This window comes from Saccostrea echinata, unplaced genomic scaffold (genome assembly GCF_033153115.1).
Source record: "Saccostrea echinata isolate AGI-Se365-2 ecotype Australia unplaced genomic scaffold, CSIRO_AGI_Sech_v1 ptg000033l, whole genome shotgun sequence".
Lineage (NCBI taxonomy): Eukaryota > Metazoa > Mollusca > Bivalvia > Ostreida > Ostreidae > Saccostrea > Saccostrea echinata.
The window spans coordinates 18,058,043-18,071,201 of NW_026889782.1; the positions used below are offsets into that span (position 1 = coordinate 18,058,043).

General features: G+C 35.1%; 1 protein-coding gene across 2 annotated transcripts in view; it reads left to right on the forward strand.

Annotated features, from left to right (window-relative positions):
• LOC133199028 (uncharacterized) overlaps window positions 1-13,159 on the forward strand; it is a 53,937-nt gene that overhangs the window by 9,037 nt on the left and 31,741 nt on the right. For both annotated transcript variants that reach the window (XM_061334915.1, XM_061334914.1), the window contains exons 3-4: window positions 12,278-12,373; window positions 12,864-12,993. In XM_061334915.1, coding sequence (XP_061190899.1) covers window positions 12,278-12,373; window positions 12,864-12,993 — 226 coding nt within the window. The remainder of the gene's footprint in view (window positions 1-12,277; window positions 12,374-12,863; window positions 12,994-13,159) is intronic.

The following is a 13,159-nucleotide window of genomic DNA, read 5'->3' on the forward strand; positions in this document are numbered from 1 at the left end:
GATGGTGATTGATAAACATATTGAATAATTGTTTTAATAGATAACTTCTTGATAAGACAGGTATTAAATCAATTGAAGAGAGTAGAAAAACATTTAAAAAGAAATCATTGGGTTTTAAAGAAGGCCATTTAACAATTGACAATACGTGCATACTGTGACAACCAATTAAAATACAAACTAAATTTTTCAAATTAAAATACAAACTAAATTTGTCAACTTATTTTTTTTCTTTTCACAAAGTTCATTCTAGCAGGATACAAGATCAGTCTGATCTACTTGAAGACACAAAGGGAAACTAAGTCCAAATGTAAATATCGATAATGTCCATCATTTATTTTTGGTAACTTGAGAGTCACCTCCATCTTTAAACCCTATATCTAGGTATCGGTAATTATCACCTTTTACCTCAGTACCGGTAATCATCACCTTTTACTTAGGTACCGGTAATTATCACCTTTTATCTAGGTACCGGTTATTATCACCTTTGATTGTGTTAAATTTATAACTTGATTAATTATACCTGACTGCCTAGCTAATTACAGGTGCTAATTCATAAAATTATTAATATATACTTTTTATTTTAAATCTATAGCGTTATCTGATCAGTTAATTAAATATGATTACTAAAAACGTATATTATGAAATGTTTATCACTTATTAAAAAAAAAAAACCCAAAACACACACACAGAGGAACTAACATCAAAGACTGAACAAAAGTGTTCCTATCCACTTTCTTTGTTAAGTGTAGATTAATTGGTAAACTAAATGAACATGATAAGTGATAGAAATACCACTTTGACTTATAGACCTGAGGAAATTAAAGCATATTGACCGAGCACAAAATGTGAGAAAGTTATTTTATGTTTATCTCATAAAATGTAATGTGTAATGTAATCCATTATTTAAACAAAGTAATTGTAATTTAATTAAATACTTCTCTAAATGAGAGTAATGGTAATTGTTATGGTAAAAATCTAAGTAATTGTAATTTAATGCATTACATTTCAAAGTCATTGAACCCAGGTGTTATACACGTCACCATATACCGGTGTAGGGCTTCAAATTTAGACCTTTACTCGGCACTCAGTGCCATTGAGCAGTGAGGTTCTTTATTGTGCTAAGGCCTACCGTGACACGGGGCCTCGGCTTTTAAGTAATCATCCGAATGACCCACAACTTTCACTTCAAATTGCCGATCGCTTGACGAAGGAACAGTTGCTACCTATTTTTTCTCGACTTAGGTCAGTCGCGGCCCTTATTCGAACACACGGCCTTCCTATCACGGTGCGAGCCTTCTACCCACTGAGCTACTATCACGGCCAGAAAGTGTGAATTTTATTTGTATCTACATGTACCTCGGTGGGGTCATATTCATAAAAATTAATGCGATCTTAAAAATCTTTACCACTCGAGTGATCGATCTCAAAAATCTACGAACAATATGAATCGGTGAACATGAAATAAAACACGGAACCCTCGAAATTCCAAAGGTAGCATCAGGTGGTTAAGAGAAGTGATCATCACTTGTCAACCAACTTGTCAACCAGTAAGTAGCTGCTATAATGAAGCCCTCTCCGATTTTACGGTCACCTGAGTCACTTAGGTGACTAATTGCCATCCATTTTTGTTCGTCGTGCGACGTGCGTTAAAATTTAAACATTTTAAGCTTCTTCTCTGAAACCGCTGAACAAATTTCAACAAAAGTTTGGCATATAGCATCTATTGGTGGAGGGGAACATTTTGAATTTCATGGACATCCAGTGGCCTTAGGGGTGGTGCTAAAACCACCAAAATTAATTCAATCTTTAAAAATCTTCATTACGCCTGAACATCAAGCCGTCAAACTGTTGGCATGATTGTAATAATAAGCATTGAACCCTCTACCAAAAAAGTGAAATTCGTGGCCCCAGGGTGACGGGTTCTGTCGCTAGAGCGGGACTCTAATGATCATATAGTAAAAATGCATTAACTATAAAAATCTTCTCCTCTGCTCCTGGGTATTAAGCCGATGAACTAAGTACTTCTAGACATGAGAAGGAAGAGTGCCTCTTCCAAAATTGTGAAATTCATGGCCCCTGGGTCATGGGTTCTGGTGTAAGGGCGAGGTTCTAATGATTATATAGCTAAAGAAAAAGCTTTGAGCCCTCTTTCAAAATTGTTCAATTGCAGGTCCCAGGGTCTCTGATGTTGGGCTCATCTATGACCTAGTGTACAAGCATACATTTTAAAAGCCCATTTCCTCCCCCTCCTCCATATTAATTAGGAGATGAATCAGTTCATGGTTTATGGTTGGCAAAGGTGCCACTATTTATAAATTGAGAAATTCATAGCTCTTAAATAAGGGGCTAGGACGGTGCCTTATTGAATATACGTGAATTTACATATAAACGTACACTCTAAGCCCAAAATACATTAACCCTCTACATCTGGGGACTCAAAATGTTCAAGGTATGTAATTTAAAATCCTAGATATTTTGAGAATAGGTTTGTATGACCTACGCTTCATTTACACACTCTAAGGGCCCAGTTCAGCAATCTGCTGCATTCAACCGGTCTTGGTACAGTGTAGCGTATTGCTTGGGTGTTTGCATTGTGATTGGAAGGTCCAGGTGCCGCGTCAAACCTAATACTTATTAGGACTAACTCAACGTAGTTTTTAGCATCGTCATTTTTATTCTTATTGCAGCCCGGAGGACCGGGCTGCTCTATACATATAAGTTTAAGTGTTGGTATATGGGGATTGAGGTGGGAGAAGTTATTCAGAATTAAAGGTTTTCTAAACATTAAAAAGATTGTTAATCAGAATGTTCTTTCCCTTTATAAATTACGAGATACACAATATATTTACTTCCATAAAGTGAATCTGTAAAAATATATATGTTTTTCATATTAAAAATATAAAGTTGCTTATCATTTACTATCTAAAAAACGACAGGTCCCTTTTTTAGAACATCGAATTTTACTTATCGCATAAAAACGTAAAAACGTACTTTACACAGTTCGTGTTTTATAATCTTAAAGTGAAAGACATTTTTGAAAATAGGTGATGCATGTGTCTGGTTTCAAGTTATATTTTATGTAGCCAACATTTACTTGAGGAATTGATAAAGTTTAAAAGGGTATCGTTTTTGTTCGATTTTCATCCGACTATAAGTTTTCAAAATATTCTCTACTATCGTCTCCATCATTTAGACGCATGCCTTTTTCACACATATCGAAGCGGTTTGATGATCAAGACTCATTTCCATTGTTTACTTTATTTATTTCCCGGGCGACAATTGATGGTTACATCAATGTTTTCTTGTCCCTGTATGATATAAGAGTTCCAATAATTGAAGGACGTTTTGGGGATTTATGATGCCTAGTAATTATGTACACCTCTGAATCTAGTTTTGAGGAAAGACCATCTAAAACTATATTTTTGTCTTCTTTTTTTTCTATAAAAACACAAATATTTTACGTCAATACGTATCTGTTTAAAATCGTGGTAATGTATGCTATTTTTTGTTGGTACAAGAATTTTAATTGAAGGAAATCTTGGAAGATTACACTGTATCAGTGGGAGAGGAACATTGTAAAGTATATGGATTTATACGTTGCGGATGACCTTAACGTAATAGCGACTGTTCATTCGACAAGCGCCCGGTATTGAAAGTGAAAATTACGGGTCTTTTCGGATGAGACCTTAAAATCCGAGGCCCCGTGTCACGGCAGGCGTTAAAGATCATATACTGCTATTGCCATAAGCGCAATATATGTAAGACAAAATTTGAAGCACTCTACCGAAACGCTGACGTCTCTATATGAGTGATGAATTGCCGAATGGAATGTTACACATAAACAGTCATTCGTAGCAAACAAACAACCATTTTGATTTTAATTTGATATCTATTACTTGAAAGAATATAAAAAAAATGTTAAACTAGAAACTGGATATTTATGAAAACATTTATTGCGTAGGAAACTCACACTAGTTTCAAGGAATATCAAACAATGATGATCGAGGCATTGTAATAACATGGGTTATGCTATATGAGTACATGTACATATCTAAATATACTTTTCAAACTAGAAATACAGCGCTATGACAAAAGTATTCGCGATTTTTACGCAATGGCGTCGTTCTCGCTGTTTGCTTCGCTCGGGGAATGGGCAATAACTCTAATTAAATGCCGTGTTGACATCCCAAATTTTTACAGAGTTGTCTTCACATCGGAAGTGACGTTATATATATTTTTTTATCGTCTGCTGTCTGGAATTTCATGTAAACAAACGGGGGATTACGATGGGTAGGAAATCGACAGAAATATCAAATGATGTCAAAAAAATAATTGTGGACATGAAACTGGAGGGGCAAAAACATCGGTAATAGTGAATTTATTACAAATACCTGAATCAACCATCAGATCTATTTGGAAAAAATATTTGTTGACTGGTGAAGTCAGAACCTTGAAAAGAAAAGGACGCTCTCGGAAGCTGTCAAAAAGGGATCAAAACTGGATAATAAGACATACTAAAACTAACAGAGGACAGGTTTTAAGGGACATTACTAACGAATTTAATGAAAGCAGGGATGCTAATGACTCTGTTCACCCACGGACAGTCCAAAGATTTTTGCGTGATCACGAATTTAAGCGACGAATTGTTAGAAAAAAAATGGTCGTTTCCGAGATCAACAGAAAAAGGCGTGTTGCCTGGTGTTTAGAGAAAAGAAAACTCACAATAAATAATTATTGGAACACTATCATATTTTCCGATGAAAGTCAAATAGTTTTAGGAGAAAATCATAGAGTGTATGTGTGGAGAGCATCTAAAGAGTCCTACTTGCCGCAGTGCATGTGCCCCCCTCGGCAGAGAAGGCTTTCGGTTATGGTGTGGGGATGCATCACCTACCACGGGGTAGGTACACTTTGCATGATTAGTGGAAATATTAATGCAGTCAAATACATATCCATTTTAGAAGATCAACTTTGGCCTGTCATTGTCCGACATTTCCTCAACAAAACCTATCGTTTTCAAGACGACAATGCCCCCGTCCATAGAGCTCGGATTACTCAAGATTACAAACAACAAAATAATATTCCTACAATTGTATGGCCAGCACAATCACCGGACATTAATATTATAGAGAATTTATGGCTAAAAATCAAACGAAATCTGCAAAATCGAGCTCCAAATATTAAGGCTCCTGAAGAATTGGTTGATACGATTTTACACATCTGGAATTCCTTCGATGAAAACTATATCAAATCTCTGTACGAATCCATTCCCCGTCGACTATTAGCTGTAATCAAGTCTAAGGGCCATCTCACCAAGTACTAATAAAGGTAAGTCTGTTAATTGTTTCACAATTTATTATTTATTTTTACGAAGCGCGTCGTGTTTACGTCCGCCATTTTGAAAAATCGCGAATACTGTTGTCATAGCGCTGTATGTCCATAGGACATGAATGCCCAGCCGAGGGTATATTAGTAATGCAACCTGAAAATTTGTATAAGTGTACAAAATTTGATGAGAATATCTTTAATAGTTTCTTTAAAATTGAAATTGAAATCTAAAAAGTTGGATATAGACGGTAAATTCTCGCCAATTTATGTATAAGTGCATAAACTTATATAAATATATCTTAAATGGTTTCTTTAAAATTAAGCAAAATGAAAATCTAAGAAAAATGATGTCAAGGTCACAGGAAAGTTCAAGGTCAAATGTTTTTGATGCAGTTGAATACTTCTCACAAATACGTAACAGCATACTTAAGTTTGATAAAAATATATTTTAAAGAGTTTATTTAAAACTGAGCTAAACACTTATTTAAAATAAATGAAGTTAAGGTCAAAGTTAAGGTCAAGGTAAAAAAAAAAAATGTTGCAGTTGAAAAGGCTACATCAGTATGTATAAGCATATGAAGTTTGATGAAAAAAATATGAATCTTTTCTAGAAACTGAGTTAAACAAATTAAGAAAAGTGAGGTCAAGGTCAAAGGAAAGGTCAAGGTCAAAAAGTGTTGATGCAATTGAATAGCTTACAGAAGTATGTATCAGCATATGAAGTTTGACACTAATTTAAGAAAAGTGAGGTCAAGGTCAAAGGAATGGTCAAGGTCAAAAAATGTTGATGCAGTTGAATAGCTCTCATCAGTATGTATTAGCATATGAAGTTTGATAACACTTTATTGAATGGTTAAAACTAAGCTAAACACTAGTTTAAGAAAAGTAAGGCCAAGGTCAAAAGGAAAGGTCAAGGTCAAAAAAATTTGATGCAGTTGAAAAGCTCTCATCAGTATGTATCAGCATATGAAGTTTGATAAAAATATCTTGAATGATTTCTTTAAATCTGAGCTAAACTCTTATTTAAGTAAAGTGAGGTCATGGTCAAAAAATGGTCAAGGTCAAAAAATGTTGATGTACTTGAATAGCTTACATCAGTATGTATCAACATATGAAGTTTGATTATAATTGATTGATTGTATGTTGTTTTACGTCCCATTCGAGAATTTTGCACTCACATAGAGACGTCACCATATACGGTGAAGGGCTTCAAATTTTGACCTTTACTCGGCACTCAGGGCCATTGAGCAGTGAGGGATCTTTATCGTGCCAACGCCCGCCGTGACACGGGACCTCGGTTTTTAAGGTCTCATCAGAAGGACCCGCAACTTTCACTTCAAAGTGCCGAGCGCATGGCGAAGGAACAGTTGCTACCCATTTTTTATCGACTTAGGTCAGTCGCGGCCGAGATTCGAACTCACGACCTCCCGATCACGAAGCGAGCGCTCTACCGACTGAGCTACCGTGAACGGTGAAGTTTGATTATACTATCTTCAATGGTATCTTTTAAATGAGCTAAACACTAATTTAAAAGTGGGGTCATGGATCAAATGAAAGGTCAAGGTAAAAAATATTGATGCAGTTGAATAGCTTACATAAGTATGTATCAGCATATGAAGTTTGACACTAATTTAAGAAAAGTGAGGTCAAGGTCAAAGGAATGGTTAGAGCGTCTGCTCTAGAGTCGCGGCGTAAGGAGTTGATCCTTATGTCGCGGGTTCGAATCCCCCTGTGGGAAGTGGAGACTGGTCTTTCGGATGAGACCGTATAAACCGAGGTCCCGTGTCGCAGTAGGAGCTTGCACGAAAAAGATCCCTCACTGTTCAATGGCCGTAAGTGCCGAGTATAGGACAAAATTTGCAGCTTTCCACCGGCAAGTGGTGGCGTCTTCCTTTGAGTCAAAAATTCTCGAGAGAGACGTTAAACAAAATACAAGCAAAAACTTATTTAAGAAATGTGAGGTCAAAGGAATGGTCAAGGTCAAAAAATGTTGATGCAGTTGAATAGCTTGCATCAGTATGTATCAACATATGAAGTTTGATTACACTATCTAGAATGGTATCTTTTAAAATGAGCTAAACAATAATTTAAGAAAAGTGAGGTCATGGTCAAATGAAAGGTCAAGGTAAAAAAAAATGTTGATGCAGTTTAATAGCTTTCATCAGTATGTATCAACATATGAAGTTTGATTACACTATCTTGAATGGTATCTTTCAAACCTAGCTAAACACTAATTTAAGAAAAGTGAGGTCAAGGTCAAAAATGTTGATGCAGGTCCATAGCTCTTATCAATATCTATCAGCATGTGAAGTTTGATAAAATATCTTGGATAGTTTCTTTGAAACTAAGCTTTGAACAGAGCTAAAAGCAAACTGTGACGGAAGGGCAGACGGAAGGTTGGAAGACGAACATGACAAACACTATATGCCCCAGCCATATTCATGGCGGGGCATAAAAATCCTTGAAATAAGTAATGTCACGAGTGACATACCTTAAGAAGGATAGAAATGGATATTCAGCGACGTGATTTACACCCAAGACTTAATGTCTAGAGAGATTTTATTTAGTTTAGGGTATTTCCGTACGTACTTCTGTTTGTCTGTAAAACATTTTCGATCAACTGAAGCTAGGGCTTTCATTTTTTTCATGAAGACCTTTCTTGGGGTACCAAAGATTTGGACTTTCGAGTTAGACCAATTTTTTCCCAAACATTTTACCAAACTTTAATCTTGGCCATTAATTTTGAACGGTTGGTGTTAGGGCTTTCATACTTCACATGTTAATTCGTTGTGATAAGACCTTTCATTTGGTACTAATATGTTTGTCCTTGACCCTGGGAGTTTGATCTACTTTTGAAATGCTTTTATCTTGACCTAACGTTTTTGAATGGTTGGAACTAGGGCTTTCATATTTCACATGTGTATTCCTTCTGACAAGATCCCCCCTTGGGGGGTGTTGCTAAAACGCGGAACGGAAAACGGAAAATATGATTCAAGGTTAAATCACTTAAGATATATAAATAATACCAGAAACAGTATACATCATATAAATTTTTCATATTTAATCCTTAATTATTAAAATACGAGTTGATTTAGTCATGTTCATTCTCTTATTTATGAAGATGTCTGAACATAGACAAAGCACAGGGTACGGAAAACGGAACAGAAAATATCTAATGCTGTACATACAGATGTATCATGTTGTGGTAAAATATGGATACGTTGGAGAAATTTATTGAAGATCACTCTGATTAATATGAACGGCAGGTACTCGATATCCTTATGAGCCATATGAGCGAAAAATTCCATAATTTTCAATGCATATGTACCCATGCTCCTTAAGTGTGGATAACGTACATCTCTGTAACCCCCGCCCCTCCCCCCCCCCCCAATACTTAAATATAAATAACAACTCTATATTTTTTTGCGAAAATATGTAATTTCCCCATCAATTTCATTTTGACGTTATTCCGTGTAATCAATTTAAGCTATTTTGCACTATTTGGTCATTTATACATGTATGCTATCTTTCTTCAATCTCCGTTTCAGGTCCCTGTGGATTTCATCAACACTCCTGTAGTTGTAATAAACTTTTTTTTAAAAATTGTTTTCTTAATGCCAGTGATCGTTTTCTCTAACACAAATGTATATACATGTATACTCTGTCTTTCATAATCAATACTGACAATTTTGTCTTTGACGAATAAGCCATTTTTTAAAACTCAGATTTGGATGAGTGATAAGCATGCACGGATCCAGGAATTTTTTTACCGGGGGGGGGGGAGGGGTTCACCTCAGTCAAATATAAAAATAGAAATTTCTTGACAAGCAAAAACAACAACAACAAAAGCAAAAAACAAAACAAAACAAAAAAAACCCGTAAACTCCCTTTCCCAACGGTGACAATCTCATTAAAATTAGATGTTCAGAATCCGTTTGAGAAGCGGTATCGTTTTCGGAACATCTAATTTTAATTAGATTGCAAACGTGAAAAACCTATTTCGTGGGGGTGGGGGTGGGGGTTAGTCGTTGACTTCTAAAGCTTCATCCTATGACCTTTCAGACCTAGATCCGCGTTTTCGAGGAGGGGGGGGCGTTTTCTAGAGGGGGGGGGCACATGGTCACTTTTAATCGGTTTGGTTTCTAGATGATATAACTGCAAATTTCACTGGGGGGGGGGGTCCGGACCCCCACCCTCTAGATCCGCGCATGATAAGTGAGACATTCTGATAGATAATTGGGATGCAGTCTAATTAGTGTGTATTTTATTGACAAATGCATGTATATGCTAATGTTCTGAGGAAAAAAAAATCATAAATAAATCACATTGTTACGGTAACTATTAATTATATGTAGATATGAACTACATGTATTAGATAAAGAAAATTGCTCCCTATGTCTGAATTGAAAAACTTGACATTAAATTTTCCGTTTTCCGTTCCGTTCCGCGTTTTAGCAACCCCCCCCCCCCCCCTTGGGTACCAATAATATTAAGACTTGATTTGATCTTGATCTTAGAGTTTCATTCACTTTTGAAAGAAAAATAACTCTAACCTTGGCCATAACTATTGAATATTTGGAATTAATGGACAGGTAACAGACAGCTTGTTTGATAACAGAGTAGCTACTTGTAGCCCTGTACAACTTATTTGACGCCTCCGGGATTAAGTCCCTATGTGGTCATATATTGAAAAATTTTCTTAAATCCTGAAATTATTATGAAAATGGCTAAATAGTTTTCACTAAAGATTTGCTGCATTATTACCAGTTTCGGCCCAAGTGCTTATAGTCTAAGAAATTCAAATGAAGGTCTAGACCCATGGTTCATGGTAAGTCTAAAAATTATCTCACCTGTGTAAAATGCAAGCATAGCCAGACACAATCCAGTTTCTGACTAAATTGGGTCCGTCCCCGCATTTTTATACCCCTGTATCCGCACACCTCCATATTTGTAATTCCTTCAAAATTTGCAATAATAACTTTATATTTGAATTTGAATAATTATTATTCTGTCCTCCAACACTCTTTAATTTCCTAATGCACATTAAAATATAATTTCCAATCTTTAAATTTTATATGTTGTAACTAATTCATACCAACAGCTGACCTATGGTCACTACAATACTATTGGTTGTCCCTTCATCCTAACCAATGTAACTTTTGATAAACGATTAAACAACTGCATTCTAATGAATCGTTTTCTTGGAACCGTCCAGGTGAAAAGATCAACCCCCTCGTGGCCAACGGTTATGTATATTTTTATTCTCTCTAGAGTAAGCATCTGCTCTCTCTTTTAGCCAAATACATAATAATATTTTACATCCTTATTAGCTCTACTGGTCAGAGACCAGAAGAGCTTATGCGATAATAAAGTGTCCGTCGTCCGTCCGTCTGTCTGTCTGTCCGTCCGTCTGTAAACAATTTCTCAAAACGCTACTTCTCCTACAGTTTTAGTCTGATTTCAATATAACTTAGCACACAAGTAGACTACACTAAGATACATAATTCTGTGTATCGGTTTTTGATTTCGATGAACGGTGTTACCATGGTTACTAAAAATAGAGATTTCTGGGAAGAACATTAAAACGCTACTCCTCCTACAGTTTTGGTCCGATTTCAATGTAACTTAGCACAAAAGTAGACTACACTAAGATACATAATTCTATGTATCGGTATTTGATTGAGATGAACGGTGTTGCCATAGTTACTAAAAATAGATATTTCCTTGAAATACATTCAAAACGCTTCTCCTCCTACAGTTTTGATCTGATTTCAGTATAACTTAGCACACAAGTAGACTACACTATGATACATAATCTTGTGTATCGGTTTTTGATTTCGATGAACGGTGTTGCCATGGTTACTAAAAATAGAAATTTCCTTGAAATATTTTTAAAACACTACTCCTCCTACAGTTTTGGTCCGATTTAAGTTTTACTTAGCACTCAATTAGACTACACTATGATACATAATTCTATATATCGGTTTTTGATTTTGATGAACGGTGTTGCCATGGTTACTAAAAATAGAAATTTCCTTGAAATACTTAAAAATGCTACTCCTCCTACAGTTTTGATCTGATTTCAATATAACTTAGCACACAAGTAGACTACACTAAGACACATAATGTGTATATCGGTTTTTGATTTCGATGAACGGTGTTGCCGTGGTTACTAAAAATAGAAATTTCCTTGAAATACTTAAAAAATGCTACTCCTCCTACAGTTTTGATCTGATTTCATTATAACTTAGCACAGAGGTAGACTAGACTATGATACATAATTCTATGTATCGATTTTTGATTTCAATGAACGGTGTTGCCATGGTTACTAAAAACAGAAATTTCTGTGAAACTCTTAAAACCCTATTCCTCCTACAGTTTTGGTATGATTTCAGTATAACTTGACACACAAGTAGACTACACTATGATAGAAAATTGTCTTTATTGTGTTTTGATTTGGTTGAATGATGTTGTCATGGTTACTAAAATTGAAATTTCTGTAAAATTCTTTTAAAAGACTAATCCTCCCATAGATTTAGTCTGATTGCAGTAAATCTTAATACTGCAAAAATCTCAATAAAACAAAAAGAGACTACAACAAAGATCATTACTCTAGTTATTGCTGTTGCAAAGTTTCAAGTCCAAGTGCTACTTTTAAGTACAAACCAGTAGAGCTACAGTCTCATCAGGGACTTCTGGTTTTTATAAAATTTTTGATAATGATAATTATACAAATCTAAAAAAGCAGGTAAGCACTGAACAGGTGTTAATCACAAATTCTGCAGTTGTGAAGAAGAACGTTCCGCCTTCAAAGTATAAATATTTCAATTTTGTTTTGCAGCATATCTTGCTATAATAAGAATTGACAAGGCAACAAAGAACAACATCGAGTTCAAATCTGAGCTATTGAGACAGTGATTATATACATTTTAGTCGATTTTTCTTCCAGGAAAAATTAGAGCCAAACCAATATCTGGAGAAATTGCTGTGTTTTTCAACGATCAAAAGACCAACGATTTCAACGCTTTGGTCAAAACTATTACAGGTTCTCCTTATCTTGTCATATGCATGTGAATGTTTTATTTGATGATTATAAGATGGTTATTATGCAAAACACTTGTTTCATTAAATACCTAACGAAATCAAGTCAGATGCAAGCTTAACAGCCATTCTTTATATATATATATATATATATATATATATATATATATATATATATATATATATATATATATATCCAAATTATATTTGCAATTTGAGATTTCAGCTGAAATGCATTTGAATTTTTAAAGTAGCCTTTTCGGTACATAGAATCAAACAAAATTACCCACTTCTGAAGCTGAAAAATAGAAATTCCGTAAACCTCGCTGCCCTGTTTGTGATATTTGGATTCGGATGATGAAAACTATTTTACGCTTGTATTGCAGTGTTATTTGTTTTGTTTTTCTTTTATAATGTGAGCTTTATTATATTGAATTGTTTTTTATGTTTTGAGTTTTTTTTCAAGCTGCAGAAATACATATTTGCTGTTTTAGTTTTCAAAGAAGAAATGAATGATCCTCTCCTCCGAATTTTCATCAATCCTAGCAATGCATATGGGCGCTGCCTTCCGGAATCCAGTGTCGACATTGGCATTAGCACATTCATGGTGCACTGGCTATCCACGTATGTTATTAAATGTAATTGATAGAGCCATAAAAGATCGCTTGTTTATCTATGTAAATAAATGCAGTCGCTCTTCATTTAACTTGTGTACCTTAAATATTTCCAATCCTTTAGCTCACTTTAATTAATACGACTGAAAAAACTGGGGGGGGGGACTTCTAATCAT